The sequence below is a fragment of the Bicyclus anynana genome, chromosome 21 (genome assembly GCF_947172395.1).
Source record: "Bicyclus anynana chromosome 21, ilBicAnyn1.1, whole genome shotgun sequence".
Taxonomy (NCBI): Eukaryota; Metazoa; Arthropoda; class Insecta; order Lepidoptera; family Nymphalidae; genus Bicyclus; species Bicyclus anynana.
The window spans coordinates 4,401,469-4,422,110 of NC_069103.1; the positions used below are offsets into that span (position 1 = coordinate 4,401,469).

The following is a 20,642-nucleotide window of genomic DNA, read 5'->3' on the forward strand; positions in this document are numbered from 1 at the left end:
TTTTTGTCACAGAACAAAACAAGACTGCTACTACATGCGCGGGCACGCTTGCGTTGTTCCGCACACCCGGGTGTACACGGGCCACACCCCCTTGCTACTTCTATTGCTAAAAGCATTAGCTTTTAGCGTTGTCTGTTCTGTGATAGACACTATGTATGTATGGCTAATGACAGACCGACTGGCGAATAACAAAGTGATTCTATACGGTTTCCGGGTTCTCCATTTGAGTTACGGAACTCTAATAAATAAATAAGAGAAAAGCAAGTAACAAATTGATGTCAAACATATTATTCACGTTTGAAACAAACATCAATCGAAACAATTTGTCGATGCTCGAATTACAACAATGGTTCATTAATGTATCCAAATGAGCAAAATTATACTACTGTGATATTCCAACAAATAATAATAATTATTGTTTGTTTATTGTAACGTTGGTCTATATATAACTACTATCTATCTGAGTTCGAGTCTCCTCTCGGAATGAGAGGGGTTAGGCCAATAGTCCACCACGCTGGCCTAATGCGGATTGGCAGACTTCACACACGCAGAGAATAACAAAAATCACCGTTTGAGACACGTGATATTTAATTTCTTAAAGTGCTCACAACTGAAAAATTGGAGGTGCATGCCCCGGACCGGATTCGAATCACACCTTCCGGAATCGGTGGCAGAGGTCATATCCACAGGACTATCACGGCTAGATTTACCTATGCAAATGTTTTCAAAATGCAGAAAACGCAATATTAACGATTTTAATGAGCAATTTTAAACCAAAATAGCAATAACCGATTTAACGATATTTTAATTGAAACAGCATATTTTACGTAAAACGATCAACATATTTCAATATACATCGCAACAAGTATTTGTTATTTATTATTTAATATGAAAAATTTCACAAAAGCAATAAAAACTTTAAAATGGAAATGGTCTGGACATAAAATTAGAGGGAAGGAAAAATGGTCAAAATCCATAATCAACTGGTATACAAGCCACAAGAAAAGGAAAAAAGGTAGACCATTTAGACGATGGGCCGATGACATCAACAAATCAAAAATTAAGTGTGTAAATATAGTGGAAGGAATTAAATATAATATTTATGTTAAAAATGTCAGTAATAGAATACTCAAGATAGATAATAATTTTAACTGTAATACTGTCTGAATAAAAGGCTTTTTTTATTATTTTTTTTTTATTATGTTATAAAAAATTTAGCTATAACTCTTTAAACATGAATAATATGTGTTTTTCCTTTCTAAATAAGCTAAAATAATGTGCCGTGTGGGTAACAGGCGCAAATTGAACTGTAAACCTTTCCAATTTAAGTCAGACTCTTAATTATAAATAAAGAGCTATTAGGCTATTTGACAAGTGAAACAATACTATTTTTACTCATATCTATTCACTTATTACATTACATAGAGTCGTGATAGCGCAGTGGATACGACCTCTGCGTTGTATTCCGAGGGCGTAGGTTTGAATCCGGTCCGGGGCATGCACCTCTTACTTTTCAGTTATGGGCATTTTAAGAAATTAAATATCATATCACAGTATCGGGCAAAGCTTGTATGGACGGCAAAAACAATCTAAAGGCCGACCCCCCACCAGGTGGACTGACGACATCAAGCGAGTGGCAGGCATTCGCTGGATGCAGGCGGCCAGTATTGTGATGCTTAGAAGTCCCTACAAAAGGCCTATGTCCTGGAGTGGTCGTCCATCGGCTGATATGATGATGATGATGATGAAATATCACATGCCTCAAATGGTGAAGAAAAAAACACGTGAAGAAACCTGCATACTTGAGAATTTTCTTAATTATTTAGTCTACCGAATCCGCATTGGGCCAACGTGGTGGACTATATGGCCTAACCCCTTTCATTCTGAGAATCCTGCTCAACAGTGAGCCGAACATGGGTTGTCAATGATAATTCACATTATTATTAATTAAAGAAAAAACTTCGTTTCTCTTTTTACGCATTTTACGCATCATCAGGGCTTGATGGTCTGCACCGGTAAGTCGGGCTCGGGTAACCACTACCGACTTAAAAAACCTCCTCCTTTGGTCTTCAGCCTCTGTGTCTCCCGCGGACCCGTACTGTGCTTGTGTGTGTGTGTGCATGTATGTGTGTGTGTTTATATTCCACAGGGAGCTTGTTATTCAATATGTTTATCAATAACAGCATACCTACAACATAACATTTAATTGATATGAAAACTCCCATTATAATTCCATGTTTGGGAAGTGCAAACTATCAACAGCTGGGTCGTGTTTACTTTAGCCTCTGTTTGATAGCACTCCCGGTCGTTTGATTACTATACGATCTACATTATTATGTTTATTTTAAACGAAAATAATAATAGTTTTTTCTATGTAAGACAAAATATTAATTTGTACAAACGAAAAAGAGTTTTAAACCCACGTCTTACTAGACACGGGCATAAGTTAGTTATTTCTGCATATCGTCTCCAAACAGTAAAAAAATCTTTTGTAGGTTTGGGTGTACTCTTCTATAACAAGATCCCCAAGACTGTGATGGACCTGCCAATGCATAGCTTTAAGCATTGTGTTAAAAAACATTTGCTTAGTCGAGGTTACTACACCATCGATGAGTTCCTAAATGATAAAGTTGCTTGGAGGCCGTTGGATCAGGTTCCACCTTCACACAGGAAGTAAAACTATAAGAAATTGTAATGTTGTCATCAATTGTAATTATAATACTATTGTATGATTTTTTTTTAAAAGAGCAACTGTTGAGTTTCTTGCCGGTTTCTTCTCAGCAGAATCTGCCTTCCGAACCGGTGGTAGAATCTTTACAAATAGTCAACTAACGTATGAAAAGTGCTTGTATACTGAGCCTACTTGAAATAAATGAACTTATGATTTTTTGATTTAAAGCAATGAAGCTAAATAAATAGGGCGGCAAATTTTGTTAAGTATATTTAATTATTAGTTTTAATTTATTTTAATCTGTGCCTATTTTACAGTAAAGTTGTACTTACTTTTTGTGTTTTATTAAATACTAGCGGACGCCCGCGACTTCGTCCGCGTGGTATTCAGTTTTTCACAAATCCCGCGGGAACCATGCATTTTACGGGATGAAAAGTAGCCTATGTGTTAATCAAGAGTAAAATCTATTTCCATTACAAATTTCAGCCAAATCGCTACAGCTTCAGTAGCCGCAGCGTAAAAGAGGAACAAACATACTTACACACTTTCACACTTACACACAAACTTTCGCCTTTATAATATTAGTGTGATTCATAATACCTACTTCGTTTAGATTTTCACGCACATTTTACTCCAAACTACGGAAAATGTAGGAATATTGAAATTTTTCATGTTTGTTTTCATTTTTTTTCTTTACAAATTAGCCCTTGACTACAATTTCACCTGATGGCAAGTGATGATGCAGTGTAAGATGGAAGCGGGCTAATTTGTAATAAAAATCCACACCCGTTTCAGTTTCTACACTACATCGTACCGGAACGCTAAATCGCTTGACTGTTTTATTTTTGCTGGTAGGGTGGTAACTAGCCACGGCCGAAACCTCCCACCAGCCAGACCTGGACCAATTAAGAAAACCTCAATTGACTTACAATTACAAAAATATCTAAAAGCCGAAACCAAAATTAACGAAACATTAATATATTTTCCTCATTTGAACCATCAAAATTCATTAATTGTTTATGATTTATCTTTTAAATACAAAAATATTGTACAACCCAAATGCCTTCCGCTTTACACTGCGCAGGTTATTAAAGGTTATTAAAACCGTAGCTCGAACAAATTGCGGTCTGATAAAAGTTTAAAACTGCGGAAGCTTGATAAAATATTTATTGGAAACTCCATCCCATGTCCTATAAAATCAAAAATATTCATTATCAGTATGTAACACTGGTGGTAAGGCAAACTGATATTCCAAACTGTAAAATTATAAACGAAGTTTAAACGGTTTTATGACGTATATTTATTTATTTGCTACACCTACAGCTAGTACACAGTACATGTTTTGGCTAGTGGGAGGCTTCGGCTTGTAGATCATGACACCATTGTACAACAGGTTAATAACAAAGACTCTACATTTGTTACCAAGCACTGATTTAAAGTCTATCTTATGCAAAAGGTATAACAATACTTGGACCTTGCACACGAGGAATGTTGAGTCAACTATTATTGTTGCGATAGTTGTTTCATTATAGAAAAGCTTCTACCATTTTTTTTTTTTTATTCTTTACAAGTTAGCCCTTGACTACCATCTCACCTGATGGTAAGTGATGATGCAGTCTAAGATGGAAGCGGGCTAACTTGTTAGGAAGAGGATGAAAATCCACACCCCTTTCGGTTTCTACACGGCATCGTACCGGAACTCTAAATCGCTTGGCGGTACGTCTTTGCCGGTAGGGTGGTAACTAGCCACGGCTGAAGCCTCCCACAAGCCAGACCTGAACAAATTAAGAAAATCTCAATCTGCCCAGCCGGGGATCGATTCCAGGACCTCCATCTTGTAAATCCACCGCGCATACCACTGCGCCACGGAGGCCGTCAAGATACCAACACCTTAAGAAGCTTTCGCTTAACTGTTGGATCAAGAGTCGGATACACAAGGCAGTGATTATTGCTTAGGCACTCAAATGTCCCGCAGCGGAAGGGTTAATTTTTTTTTATAAGTTTTTAATAGTGTATATTTTGTATGCATCGTTAAAAATTAAAAAAAAAATAGAGAAATAAATAAATGTGAGATTAGTTAAATTTTTTAACTAAAAATAATTACTAATTATATAAACTACTTCATTTACTCTTAGAAACAATTTACTTTCAGAAACACACATATTTATACAATTTTTTGTCATTTGTTGATATAATGGTTGAAATTAGATCCCACTCCCTATAAAAGTAGAATCTTCTTCTTCTTTCTTCTTCCTTTTGAGCCTTTTCCACACCTGGCCACTAGGGGGTGGCCGTTGTACGTAGGTCCATTTGGTGCTGGTCCTCGCTGGAGTCACTCCAATCAACCGAGCTCGCTCCAGAAGGTTAGCAGGCCGCCCAGGAAGTAGTAGAATCTTATCTTTGTATAAATAATATGCAAACTAAGTCACAATTGCTACTTCATGTATAAAGAAGTTCTTGTAACTTGATAAGTTGATATCTTCAAGTGAATAGAAGTTTATCACAACTTTGCAAAACGTTAAACTCCCAAGTGCCTTAAAAAATATTCATGACGCCGAAGTTCATATCAATTTGCTTAAATTAAAAGTTCTTTTCCGTTTATGTGGCATTTTGTTAAATAATTGATGCCTTTGTGGGCTACTCTCGCCCATATTATATTATATTATTTATATTTTATTAGCATTCATCACATTTCATAGGCACATAATTATTTTGTATATAGTTAATACGTCCTTATTAAAATTTATAAATTAACTTTCAAATATGTATTATATTTCATGTATATTGCATTTCATGTAAATAGTTTACTTTATTATGTAATATTTAACTAATTAGCGCGCGGCATTAGTGTGCGTAAATTGTATGAGGCGACACACATTTGCGCAAGCTGCTAGCGGTACGCGCGGCCGATCGCCGGCCGCCCGTCTGGCACTCCGCACGAGATACCTACTCTCTGCTGTAGTCGGCGACAATTTTACCGCGAACGTATTTAGCTATACTGTATGTTTAATTAGCCGTATAAAAATATAGCCTTTCGTATTGGTGAGCTCTTGTGTTTGTGAACGCTTGTATATCTGTGCCAGTGCAATAAACTCTTTTATCGTGCCTATCACTATCATTTCTCGCTCCTTCTTAACTTCTACTGGACTTTCTCTTCAACCTATATAATAGGGAGACACATCATCCCTATACCTTCAAAACCACGTGTAAAATATACCAATTCTTGCAAATCAGTTGTTATACCGTAAAAAGTTGTGAGATCCATGTAATACCAAGTCGGTTACTTTAATCGGTCCGTAATTAAGGGGCCTTCTATCTCAAGTTATTACGTAATTAGCAAATCTAACAACATCATACAGTAACCATATCAATATTAAAAGTCTTTTATGGTTTATGCAACATAGCTTGACTGAAGCTTCTGGTTTCATCCACAACAAAGTTATGAGGTCGAAAATGGCTTTAATTGCATCGAGAAAAGTATTAGTACAGCCGTGCCGCTTTTTTTTGCACGATTTGGCGAGGGCACTGCCGCACCCGCAGATAAATTGATAATATACTTCCATGGCTTAGACATAGCTTTTTACTAACTACTTCCACCCCCGTAGTTCCATTTCCCTTGAAAATACGGAGATTACATATAGCCTGTTTACTCGCTAATAATGTAGCTTTTCATTGGTGAACTTTTTATTCATCTTTGTATAATATACCAGTCAAATTCAACATTGAATTTAAACTAAAATTTATAATAGTACTAGCGGACTCGCTCAAGCTTCGCTTTGACTTATTAATTTATTTATTTGCACTTCTTCCCTATCCCTACCTTACACTACCATACTCCTACCCCTACCCCTACCCTACCCCTTCCCTACCTCTACTCTACCCCTACCCTACCCTACCCTACAACTACCCTACCACTACCCTACCCCTACCCTATCCCTATACCATAAACCTACCTTACCACTACCCTACCCTACCCCTACCCTACCCCTACCCTACCCCTACCCTACCCCTACCCTACCCCTACCCTACCCTACCCCTACCCTACCCCTACCCTACCCCTACCCTACCTCTACCCTACCCCTACCCTACCCCTACCCTACCCCTACCCTACCCCTACCCTACCCCTACCCTACCCCTACCCTACCCCTACCCTACCCCTACCCTACCCCTACCCTACCCCTACCCTACCCCTACCCTACCCCTACCCTACCCCTACCCTACCCCTACCCTACCCCTACCCTACCCCTACCCTACCCCTACCCTACCCCTACCCTACCCCTACCCTACCCCTACCCTACCCCTACCCTACCCCTACCCTACCCCTACCCTACCCCTACCCTACCCCTACCCTACCCCTACCCTACCCCTACCCTACCCCTACCCTACCCCTACCCTACCCCTACCCTACCCCTACCCTACCCCTACCCTACCCCTACCCTACCCCTACCCTACCCCTACCCTACCCCTACCCTACCCCTACCCTACCCCTACCCTATCCCTATACCATACCCCTACCCTACCACTACCCTATCCTAGGATTTAGGGGTTTGAAAAATAGATGTTGGCCGATTCTCAGACCTACTGAATATGCACAAAAAATTTCATCAAAATCGGTCGAGCCGTTTCGGAGGAGTTCAAGTTCGAACACCGCGACACGAGAATTTTATATATTAGATAAGGATTTCTTACTTCACACGGATAAGAAAAACTGCTAACCTATTTATACATATACTAGCTGATGCTGCGCGGTTTCACCCGCGCCTGTTAATTCCCGTTCCTGTAGAAATACGGGGATAATATACAGGGTGATTCGGTCTTTAGTGCGGATATTTTTTTTCGTGGTTCTGTATCATTAATAGAATATAAATCTACAAACAGTTCGATACATTTTATGTAATTTTTTTTTTTAATTTATGTCTCTAAAATAACAAAATAATGTACATATTATTACTAAACAAGATATATTCAGCTTAAAAGTGATCTGGTGACGTCCTTTAGGTATCAAACGAAAATAAAATAAACGCACAATAGGGTGACCCTAAAATTCTGTTCAAAAGTAAATAACTTTAGCTAACGATAATTTTGTTATTTTTGAGTTAAAAAAAAAAAGAAAAAATACGTGATCATTAAATTTTGTTTATGTACAAAATATAAAAATATCCGCACTAAAAAAATTTTCTTCCTGTATAGCCCTCCTCGATAAATGGGCTGTCTAACACTGAAAGATTTTTTCAAATCGGACTAATACTTTCTGAGATTTATGCGTTCAAGCAAACAAACAAACAAACTCTTGAGCTTTATAATATTAGTAAAGGTTTTCCAATCTCTGTCTGACAATTATATAAAAAACATACGAGTATCCGTTAACAGAGCAAATTCAATAAAAAAACTCGTAAAACATCAGATGAAAACGTAGTAAATAGCAAAACTGCACGCTATAAAAAAATCTAGGCCAATCTAAACAGCCTTCCGCCTCGAAAGCCATTTCTCTAGCTAATACATAAATAGACAAAATTTATTTTTGCTATTCGAAAAACAGCCCCGAGGTCGAGTGTACTACAGCCGACTGACCTAAAAGCATTATGGCATCCAGTCATGCGAATAAAATTTGCTTCGAGAGTTTAAGTACACTTGAGAAATATTTATTTAAAAAATAATTTATTTTACATTTTTGGGGTAACGTGGAAATTTAAGTTGCTAAGTTGAGTTACTCATGTTATTGGGATAACTAGACTTCGGGACTTATCCTTAAGTTATGAGTTATGATATACATTTATAGAACGAGATGCAGAGAGGCTAGTTGCCTGTTAGAGATTCTTATAGCTATTAGGCCGCCTTTGGATGCTTATTTTTAATATTTCATTTGATTTATATTTTGTGTGCGATAAAGTATTTCTTATTGTTCTTCTTCCTTACTCTTCTTTTTTTTCTTTTTCTTTATATCATTTTATGATGGCTGAACGTTTGACTGTGCTCCTACCGTAGGTATAGTCTCTAATCACGAGGATTGGACCATGGCTTTGGAAGGTAATTTGGTCTTCATTACCAACTTAAAATAAATATCAAATCAACTGAGAAATATCATATACCTACTGTATGATATGCACGAAGATTTGTCAGTAGGCATCAGATGACATTTGTTACATATAATCTCAATTTCGTTTATGTCAACTAACATAAGTCGAAGTTAGTGAATTAGCCTGCTGTTCCTAAATTGTCGAAGTGTAAAGTCCAAATGAACTATTGCTATTGCTGGCTCTCAGTCCATTATATGCGCTTGCAAAGTGTGAGATCACTGAATTCACTCTGTATTTCTAAAATTATAATTGAAAAGTACCTAAACAAGCCAGTTACTTTTTTAACGCTAAGCTGTTAAATCGATTTTGACCTAACTTTGGTACAGAGATAAATGGCTCCTTGGAGAAGAACATAGGCGTGTGTCGCTTGTTAGGTAATAAATAAATGAACTATAATATCTAGTGTACGAAGAAAAATAACACCTGCATTAAAAAGACAGAAAACTAACCTTTTCATTCTTAAGTAAATATCCGATTTTATCACTCAATACGCTCTACGCTTTTGCTACGTCATGCTACGCGACAATGATGTGCTTCGCTACTCTACGAAACAATGTGCTTCTATCTTGTAGGTTACAACTAATGAAGAGTATTAAAAACATTATTTCCTTCAAGTATGAAAAATATAATTAAGATCACTGTTAATCTTATTAGTAAAATAATAATACAATTATTAAGAATCTCGGCAAACATCCATCGCATGAGATATCCCTCAAGTATATTAAATTTTTAAGTATTTTTTTGTCAATGCGAGCCAAAACGCTATCGGAAACGGAGTGTTTGACAAAATTATTAATTAATAATTAGTTTGGTGTTTATTCTTTAAGCAACATTGTGACGTCACAAAAATGAACGACAGAGTTTTTGAAAAATATAACAAATACATAATTTTTAAATTGAGTTTTCGATGAATTTCATTTTATTAATTGATATCGACATAATTATTCAGGACCCTTATTAAATGCACTGCACCAAATTAATATTATTTACATTAAATTTAATATGAATCAACTATCCTATTGCAGCACTAATACTTACTGCCTAATAAAAATCCTGAATAAAAGTTATAATAACAATATGTATTACGAAGCGATTGCAAAATTATTAGAACCAATAGTTGCATAAGTTCGCAGTTCATAATCCAACTTTGTTTGCACGCCGCTCTACGGGTACTTAATATAACTTCCATGGTACTTGAGCCACTATTCCCACTATGCAGCTAGTTCAATAAACTCACCGAGTGGTTCCTATTAATACAGCTGGGTATTTTTCAATAAAATGGAGTTTAATGTTAGCAATAAACCTTTTGCTAAACACCAAGTTATCCTGCAATTAGTGTAAAATATTAAGAAACCTTTCCGCATAGGTTGTCGTTATCAACCCATATACGGCTAACTCCTGAGCTCGAGTTTCCTCTCAGAATGAGAGGGGTTAGGCCAATAGTCCACCACGCTGGCCCAATGCGGATTGGCAGACTTCACACACGCAGAGAATTAAGAACTTCTCTGGTATGCAGATTTCCTCATGATGTTTTCCTTCACCGTTTGAGACACGTGACATTTAATTTCTTAAAATGCACACAACTGAAAAGTTGGAGGTGCATGCCCCGTATCGGATTTGAACCCACACCCTCCAGAATCGGAGGCAGAGGTCATATCCACTGGGCTATCACGGCTCTCCTGAATATATATAACAATTTTGCTATCATCCGCGAAAAGCCGACGAACACATGCGACAACGTCACCCAGGTCTGACAAAATACTCTCTACGTACGTTTCACCCCGAAACCGGAGCATCCTCAAGAGATGTTGTCTACTCTCTCTCTCTACTAAGACTCTACTAACTACTCTACTCTCTACTAACTACTAACTGTAGTTCGGCATGATTCAGCAATTGTTAATGAACTTCCGCAAAGTAATGCCTGCTTCTATCCTATATCAACATATCCTGTAAGTGTAAAATATAAAGAAACCTTTCCGCATAGGTATTGAATGTCAAACTTCGGCATGACGATGGCAAATATTGATAGATGATGATGAAATCATTATCAGCCCACTACAGGGCGAGCCGTGAGCCGTGATAGCTAAACCGGGAATCGAACCCAGGACCTCCGTTTTGTAAATCCACCGCGCATACCACTGCGCCACGGAGATCGTCGTCTAAGTACTTACTATAATGGAACCCTTACTTCTGTATCCGTCTGTCACAATCAATTAGAGCCTCAATAGCTCAACGGTAAAGCTGCCAGACTCATCATCGGTTCGAACCCCGCCCCGTTGGACTATTGTCGTACTCCTAATACAGTGGTTCCCGACTAGTTGGAGATGAATGGGAATATTAGTGGGAATATTCAAAAGTTATGGCAAATATTATTAAAATAAAAAAATCTCTGAACCAATTAACTTGATGTAACATATGAATTCCTGTAGGTAATCCAAACACAGGGGTGTAACGTGAATCGACAAAATTTGATTAAGGCGGGGCTCTTTTAGAGGACAATTAAATATCGCGTGTTTCAAACGGTGAAGGAAAACATCGTGAGGAAACCTGCATACCAACGAATTTTCTTAATTTTCTGCGTGTGTGAAGTCTGCCAATCCGCATTGGGCCAGCGTGGTGGACTGTTGGCCTAACCCCTCTCATTCTAAGAGGAGACTCGAGCTCAGCAGTGAGCCGAATATGGGTTGATAATGATGATGATGATGACTTTTAGAGGGCAAGAGGGAAAAAATGTTTTTATTGCAAGCTGTATTGTGTGATAATTCTAAATGGAAGAGATTATTTTGTGTTCAATTATATTTCTTTCATTGTTGTACAACTTTAGGCAGAATTTGGCTGTCCCATTTCCACTGTTTAAAATGGCTCTGCCTGCCCGCCGGACTTTTATTAAGCCTCCAAATTTATTTACCGGCACGTCAACGGCTTCTGTTATATTTATGTATATCAACTAGCACACTTCGTATGAAAGTACTTACTTTAAAATACTACAGTTATTATTATTGTCTTATATAAATTTTACATATACATTTTTGTTTTATCTGTCCTCCACAACTAAGGACAAGGGACAATTTTCACGCCAAATTTTGTTAAGGGGTGGCACCGCGTGATGACGATGAAATTTTGCATATTTACTTAGTCCTAAAGAAAAATCTCCAAAATGAACAAAAATAAAACAAACGCACTCGTATTATTAAGACCTATAATATGAATATATTATAATATATATAAACAGATAAATATGTATAATAAACGGAATAAGAAACAAATTGAATAGTAAACCTTTACAACTGAATCAAAAATGAAAGAAATTTATACTAATATTTTTATTGCGAAAATATAATTGAACCGATTTTTGATGAAATTTGCTAAAGAAATAAATAGAACCTTCTAGTAAATAAACAACTTTTATACCCGAAGTTCATAAAAAAGCTAAAAAAAAAGTATCTATTTATAAGCTCTCGGCTCACCGGTAAACCATTAAACGTGACACAAACAGAACATCGGCTTCCGGGCATTTATCTTGTACGGAGAGTTATAAAAGGGCATAAATAAAGCAAAACCTATAAAGCTTTAAAGCAACAATGAAAAATACGAACCGTTTTACGTCGGGCGGTGGTGGGGGGCGCGGGGGGAGGTCCGGCGCGCCTCGCGAGCCTGAACAATGCCTCCCCGGCGCGAGCACCGCTGCAGAAACAAAAAAAACACGTGAACAACCGCTCCAATTATTGACGTGGGCATGGCGAGTGTGCGCCTAGCTTTAGAGCGCCTGTGGATGCCAGACTATTGTTATATTATAAAAGCTAAGAGTTAGTTATGCTCCAGTGGCGTGCACAAAGTTTTCAACTAGGATAGGCGTTGTACGAACGAATTATAGAAAATTTAAAATTCCATTTCCAATATAGGTTTATTACTGAGTGAAATAGTGAATAGAGGTTCAAGTGGTAGTTGAATATTGACTAAGAAATTAACGTGTTTCAAAAACGGTGAAGTAAAAACATTATGAGGAAATCTGAGCACACCTGAGAATTTTTTTAATTCTTTACGTCTGTAAAGTCTGCTAATCCGCATTGGGCCAGTGTAGTGGTCTAAGGACTCTTATCTCTCATCTCTCATCTCTTCTCATTCTCAGAGGAGACTTGTGCTCAGAGTGAGACGAAAATGGGTTGTTAATGATAAATACACTGCTGGTCTAAGTGAATAATGGTTAAGACTTTCAACTTTTTTATAAAACTGGATGTTTGTCGGCTCGCACTCATTAATAATTATTTACAGCTATTGCTTAGTAAAGTGAGACGTAAAGTCACTAATATTATAAAGGGATAATTTGTGTGTTTGTTGTATGTTTGTTAGTCCTTGACGCCGGAGCTATTAAACTGGATTGCCTGACATTTGGAATGAAAATAGATTTATACCCTGGATTAACACATAAGCAACTTTTTATTCCGTAAAAATCCGTGGTTACCGTGAGATTTGTGAAAACCAGAATTTCACGCGAACAGAGTCGTAGGCGTCCTCTAGTTACAAACAACTCTACCTCCCAAGGTCTCCAAATTCCATATTGCCTATGGTAGGAGAACTAACAAACTTTCATCTTTTATTAAATTACGAAGGTGTGATCATCACAGACTCTTAGACTATACAGTGACGTACGTATGTGCTAACTCTATGAGTTAAGTGAATACTTAGACGCAGCTTGCGCCTCCTCATTGACTCTCATACTATATGAGTATTCGGTAACGAACAGCTAATAGTGTAAGTAGTAAGAGCTTGAGTATGTGGTATTTTATTACTAGCATATATCCGCGACTTTGCCCGCGTGGTAACAATAGACTCTAAAGACTACATACTTTACTACATTATTTTGGTTTTTCAATTACCGCGTTATAGGTACGTGACTATTTTAGTCATCATCATAATAAGCCACCTATAATCGGCTCGCTGTTGAGCACGAGTCTCTTCTCAGTATGAGGCTAGTCCACCACGCCAATGCGGATTGGCACACTTCACACACGTAGAGAATAGAGAAAATTCTCAGGTATCCAGGTACCCCTTACTCAAACGGTAAATAAAAACATATTTTATTTACCGTTTGAGATAGGTGATATTTAATTTATTAATCCTACTAATATTACTAACGCGAAAGTTTGTATGGATGTTTGTTACGCTTTAGCGCCGCAACTATTTGGCTGAAATTTAGAATGAAAATAAACTTTACTCTGGATTAACACATAGGCTACTTTTTATCCCGAAAAAATTATTGGATTCACGAGATTTACGAGAACCTTATGATTTTGATGGTATGAGTGTTTGTTACTCTCTCACGCCTCGGCTACTGAACCAAATCGCCTGAAATTTGAAGTAGAGATAGACTATAGTCTGGATTAACAAATACTTTTTATCCCGAAAAAATCCATGAATCCCGAGGGATTTGTGAAAATGTAAATTGCACGCGGACGAAGTCGCGGGCGTCCGCTAGTATGCACATAACTGATAAGTTGGAGATGCATGACCCGGACCGGATTTGAACCTACGCCCTCCGTATCAAAGGCAGACGTCATATGCACTGGGCTAACACAGTTCATTTAACTGACTTGACTATTTTAGTAAAAGATTGAACCTTACTAATACTAAATCTACTACTAAAGATCCTTACTAAATACCTTAGTGGACTATTTTTTATTTATTTATAAACTAGTTGACGCCGCGCGGTTTCATTCGCGTGGTTCCCGTTTCTGTACGAATACGGACATAATATATAGCCTATAGCCTTCCTCGATAAATGGGCTATATAATACTGAAAGAAATTTTCAAATCAGACCAGTAGTTCCTGAGATTAGCGCGTTCAATCACACAAACAAACTCTTCAGCTTTATAATATTAGTATAGATACTTCTGTTTTGCTGACACTTCTTTCGTTTCACACATAAACGCACCTGTCTAACCTTAAACCGTGTTCCAAAAGTAAACTATTATACCAATAGTAATCGAAGAACTTTCCGCTAATAACACCACTAAAGTCTCTATATTAGCGGCAAATATCCAAACAATGAATAGCCAGACTAATTACGAACGTCTTGTCTGTCTGTCGTGTTCATCTCCTTTCTATATTCTATATAATTATTATATCTAATCCGCCAATCAGACCAATCGATTTCCGACCGGCAGAAAGGTAGCGATTCTATAATTGCTTCGATAATTCTTATTGGAATTCTTATAGGTAGGTACAATTTAATAATGAGATTTCATAGAATTCTTCGAAGCTCCAATAGCTTTATGGTAAAGGGGGCGGACACAAAGAAAGGTGGTTCGATCCCCGCACGCTGGACCATTGTTGTATCCACTCCTATCTCAGTCTTTTGGAAGGAAGCGGGAATTGGCCATGTTTTAAAGATAGGGCAATTTTTTTTTTAGAAAAAAGCATTATATTTGATTCAAAGACTACTTTTAGGAATGTAATGTAATGCGTAAGGAGGAAAGTCATATTACTAGAAAAATGTAGAATGTGCAAGTGGAAGGACATAAGAGGAGAGGAAGGCCAAAGAAGAGATGGTTGGATTGTGTGAAAGAGGACATGTGTGTAAAAGGAGTGGATGATGAGTTGACGAGTAATAGAGACGAATGGAAAAGATTGACATATTTTTCCGACCCCACTTAAGTGGGATAAGGGTAAGGGTGATGATGACAAAGACTACTTTTAAAAAAAATTTACTGCTTATGGTAAAAGTTTGTTTATTTGGGTTTATTACCCATCAAACATAACTTGGGCTAAACCACTTAATCGTAAAAATATTATATATTAAGTAAAATCCTACTAATGTTTTAAATGTGAAAGTTTGTAAGAAAGAATGGATATATGGATGTTTGTTACTTTTCCACGCAAAAGCTACTGAATGGATTTAACTGAAATTTGAATTATTGTTTTTTTTGTAAAGAATATTTGCCATATCTTTGAAATATGACCAATATTCTTATTTCCCTATAACTAGGCGGGAAAGGCTGTATTAGGAGTGGGTTCGACAATAGACCAACGGGGCGGGGATCAAACCACCACCCGTCGGTGATGAGTCCGACCGCTCTTACCGTTGAGCTATTGAGGCTAATTGAGGATTATACTTGCTTCTTTTTATACCGAAAAAAATCATATATTCTATTTCTGATAAACTGAATTTACCCGGATGAAATCGAGAGTATGAGTAGAGTAGTACATAAAATGCCCGGATGAATTTTGGCTGGTGGGAGGCTTCGGCCGGGGCTAGTTACCACCCTACCGGCAAACGTACGACGTACCGCCAAGCGATTTAGCGTTCCGGTACGATGCCGTGTAGAAACCGAAAGGGGTGTGGATTTTCATCCTCCTCCTAACAAGTTAGCCCGCTTCCATCTTAGACTGCATCATCACTTACCATCAGGTGAGATTGTAGTCAAGGGCTAACTTGTAAAGAATACAAAAAAAAACAATCAGAGCGTAATTTAAATTATTTAATCCAGAAAACAAACAATACCACTAGAAAATAAGTTTCAACACTCGACTAAGTTAAAAAGCCCATCACAATCTCATTTCTCACACACAAAGCCTATATCCCACACGCGGCCAGATAATAATTATCACAAACGCCGGCCGTACAATATAATATTTAAGGCAGAATAACGCGGCCACGAGAGTACGAAAACAATTTCAATATGACCGTGTAAAAGCGCATTCACACGGGGGCAAAGTTTAATGCGTGTTTTAGCGACAAAATGCGCCACTGGAGAATATCACTGAATTGTTCCGTTAATATGCGCGAATGTCGCATAGTGTGAATCTTTTTTTGTGAGACTTCGTAGTTGAATAAGATTTTTTTATTTGTTTTAATTCTTTACAAGTTGCCTACAATCTCACCTGATGAAAGAAAAAGAAGAAAGAAAGAGAATAAATTTATTCAAATCTAAAAGTTACAGACAGTCTATCCCCTATCCTTATGACCGCATGTCTGTCTGTAACCCTTAAAAAGAAAGGGTGTACAGCTCAGCATATGCCGTGCACTACGTACAAGTATAATACACGGCGCTGATTTTCAGCTGATGGTAAGTGATAATGGGCTAACTTGTTAGGAGTAGGATGACAATCCACACCCCTTTCGGTTTCTACACGACATCGTACCGGAACGCTACGTCGCTTGGCGGTACGTCTTTGTCGGTTTGGTGGTAACTAACCATGACCGAAGTCTCCCACCAGCCAGACCTGGACCAATTAAGAAAACCTCAATCAGCAAAGCCGGGAATCGAACTCAAGACCTCCGTCTTGTAAGTCCACTGGGCATACCACTGCGCCATGGAGGCCGTCAACTTTTGGAGACCCTATAGTTTAATTCTTATAGTTTCGCGATGTCCGTTTGTCAGTCTGGACGTCTGTCTGTCCACGGTTTAGCTCAGAGACTATTGCCACTAGAAAGAAGATGCTAAATTCGTAGCGTGAGTATACGTTAATTTGCCCGCCTTTCCGATTGTGTGTGTCTAGATGCGAGTTATCGGCAGTGGCGTGCATAAGGTTTTTAACTAGGGTTATGAGAAATAATTGGAAAATTCCTTGTATGTATTCTGTGGTCCAACATAGGTTTGTATTGAGTCCTTAGGGTAGGCAGTGCTTGTAAGCACATATGAAGTGCACGCCAGTGGTTATCGGTATTGGTATTTTTGTGCATTATAATCGTTTAAACTTCTAATTTAATCTACGGAACTCTACACTGCGAGCGAGACACTTTGCCGGTTTTTTTATTCTATAACGAGTTAGCCTTGGATTTTGATTTCATTTAATATTAAGTGATGATGCAGTAAGCTCAAAGCGGGCTTACTTGGAAGTGTTAAATGTTTATTCTACCCACACCTCTGAAGGTTTCTACGGGTCATCACGACGAACCACTTGGCACTTTTTGCCATTAGAGTGGTAACTAGCCTCGGCCGAACTCTACCACTAGACCAGACCTGAGCTAAATTAGAAAATATAAAATGCTGCATTATATTATATGTACATAGCAAAATGCTGAGCTGGGACCTTTAACTAGGTAATGCCAAATATTGTTCTGATGTAACTGGAAACAATTAAGATAAACAATTGTCACCTTGCTAACGGCGAATACTTGCACAGACATAATCAAGTAGCCAAGATAATCCACCAACAGCTTGCTCTTCAATATGGCCTTATCGATTTTGAGATGCCTTACTATAGGTACGACCCAGCGTCAGTTCTTGAAAATAGCAGTGCATTGCTCTACTGGGACCGAACGATTATCACTGACAGGTATATTGTAGCCAATAGACCTGATATAGTGCTAGTCGATCGGTCAGTGCGTCGTGCAGTAATTGTTGATATTACTGTTCCACATGACGATAATCTGGTTAAAGCCGAAAAGGAAAAAGTATCAAAATACTTGGACCTTGCTCACGAGATTACCGCCATGTGGAATGTTGAGTCAACTATTATTGTTCCGATAGTTGTTTCAGTCAATGGTCTTATAGCGAAAAGCTTCGACCAACATCTTAAGAAGCTTTCGCTTAACTGTTGGATCAAGAGTCGGATACAAAAGGCAGTGATTCTTGAGACGGCGCGTATTGTGAGGAGGTACCTCACTCTGGAGCCCTGACCACCGGTTGCTTGGACACTCAAATGTCCCGCAGCGGGAGGGTGAATTTTTTTTTATAAATTTTTAATAATGTTTTGTATTTTATTATACTTATATTGTTAAAAATTTTAAAAAAAAGAAGTAATAAATAAATGAGAGAAAAAAAAGATAAAGATAAATATACTTTATTTGCACACCACAAAGACAAAAACAAGTGAAATAAAAAACAAATTAGGAAGAGATCAGCATACAAAAGGCGGCCTTATCGCTAAGTAGCGATTTCTTCCAGGCAACCTTCGGTTTAGGAAAACTTAAGGACATCAGCAGGTGGCGTAAAACAAAAATAACCATAGTATTAGTAATACACATACATACAAATAATTTACATCCTAACACATAAACAATATTACACAAATACCTACAATAATGAATAAAATACATATCAAAATATACTAATAAATACCTTATATTGAAAAGAAATAATATATACAGATCGTCTTTACTGCAATTGTTATGTATATCATGATATACAGTAATAAAGATATTTTATATCTTTATTACTATATTTACTAGAGCTTGTAATCGTACCTGGACCTCTTTGTTGAACAGTATAACTAACTGCACCAGTTCGTCTTTAATGGTGACGATAGTACATTATGCGCCTCCAATTAAGGCTTTGCAGTTATAAAACCTACTTGTTAAAGTTCTCGAACAAAATAATGTTTTGTAAAAAGAAAGTTATTCGTTACGTTGCCGACTTTAACGCTCGAACGTTCTTGTTTTAAAAATCAATCCGCATTCATTCGTTCGAAAAGTTTTGCTTGTGTATGTAAATGTAACTTTACGTTTGTGGTATGTGGATGCTTATGTGTAATATGGAGATGTACTGCAATAATGACTAGGCTATTTTCTTTAAGTTAGTCTAGTCAAATTTCGAAAAAAATATAGCAATTAATAGGTGGGTTAACACGGCGTATGTGTTGGGTATAATGCATTAAAGACCCTTTTGACACAGTTTTCAATATAAAGGTCTCGGGTACGATTCCCACCTCGAGTAAATATACGATTTCTTATTTTCCAAAGGAGATGCTCCAAAATTGTATGGAGCCTAGGATCAGTAATCGATTTGACGTTTGCTGTCGATTGTCATGTCATTTTTATTTTATTTATTTCTTTTTATTTAGTTAGATTTATTCACTATAATAAATTTTAATAAAATCCTTTTATTTTTTTAATTTTAATGATACAGGGTGCAAGAGTGGACCTGAAATGGACTATCTCCTTTGCTCAGGTCTAGATTCTTCAAAATCTTTAAAATGCTCGTTTTTCTCTCTTAGTACTTATTATTCTACATATCGGTTGTTACGTTATCACAGAATATACCAAAGAGTCCTATTATGTTCCGTCCCTAATGTTCTAATAAGACAAGTTAAGTAAATAAAAGTTTATAAAAAGAGATAATATCTAGAAACGACTGAAAGTGCTAGCTAGAAAGCAAATTTATTTTAGCGCGTATGTATTCCCAAAGGAATACCAGGTTATGTAATAAAAGTCTAGTATTAGTACCTAGTTTAATATTAGATAAGTATGTATTCAGGAGCCATCACGTAGCGAGCGAACTGTATATCCGGGATGTATCCGGGCGATGTTAGGTCCCACCACCCCCATCCTCCCCCATTCTCCCCCACAATTTCCAATGTTCCCGTTCGTTTTTTCGCTCCTTGTCCGCACTCATGCGAAATACATTACGTACGTACACACTTGTAACACAATTTGTTTTATAAATACTCCTTATGGATCGCTGGACGCGAGATTGATTGACTGAAAGTTTGCGAACGGAATATTATTGGGAACGAATGTTTTATGCATGAGAAATTATCGATAAAACCGCGAAACGTTTGCTTCGTTACTAATTTCTTTTTGGGCGTAAAATCATTATAATATTCCGTTTAATATTACAAAAAAGTTATATAATAATTACTAATACTATAGTAAACTCTGTCTTCCCAAATTTTGTTCAGAGAGTCGCTACAAAAGGACATATTTAGAGTTTCAAAGATAGAAACTAAGACAAAGTGAAAGAGAGTGAAAAATACCTACTTTACGAGCTATTCAGACCTACCGAATATACACAAAAAATATATTAAAATCGGTGAAGCACTTTCGGTGGAATTTGGTTACTAATACAGTGACATGAAAATGTTAATATAAGATTACTAGCCTACGCCCGCGACTTCGTCCGCGCGGAAATCAATGTAAGCTCTATTTGACCACTTTAGGGGTTGAATTTTA

General features: G+C 37.4%; 1 protein-coding gene across 2 annotated transcripts in view; it reads right to left on the reverse strand.

Moving 5' to 3' along the window:
• LOC112044324 (cell adhesion molecule Dscam2-like) overlaps window positions 1-20,642 on the reverse strand; it is a 152,503-nt gene that overhangs the window by 100,873 nt on the left and 30,988 nt on the right. For both annotated transcript variants that reach the window (XM_052888110.1, XM_052888109.1), the window contains exon 3: window positions 12,345-12,432. In XM_052888110.1, coding sequence (XP_052744070.1) covers window positions 12,345-12,432 — 88 coding nt within the window. The remainder of the gene's footprint in view (window positions 1-12,344; window positions 12,433-20,642) is intronic.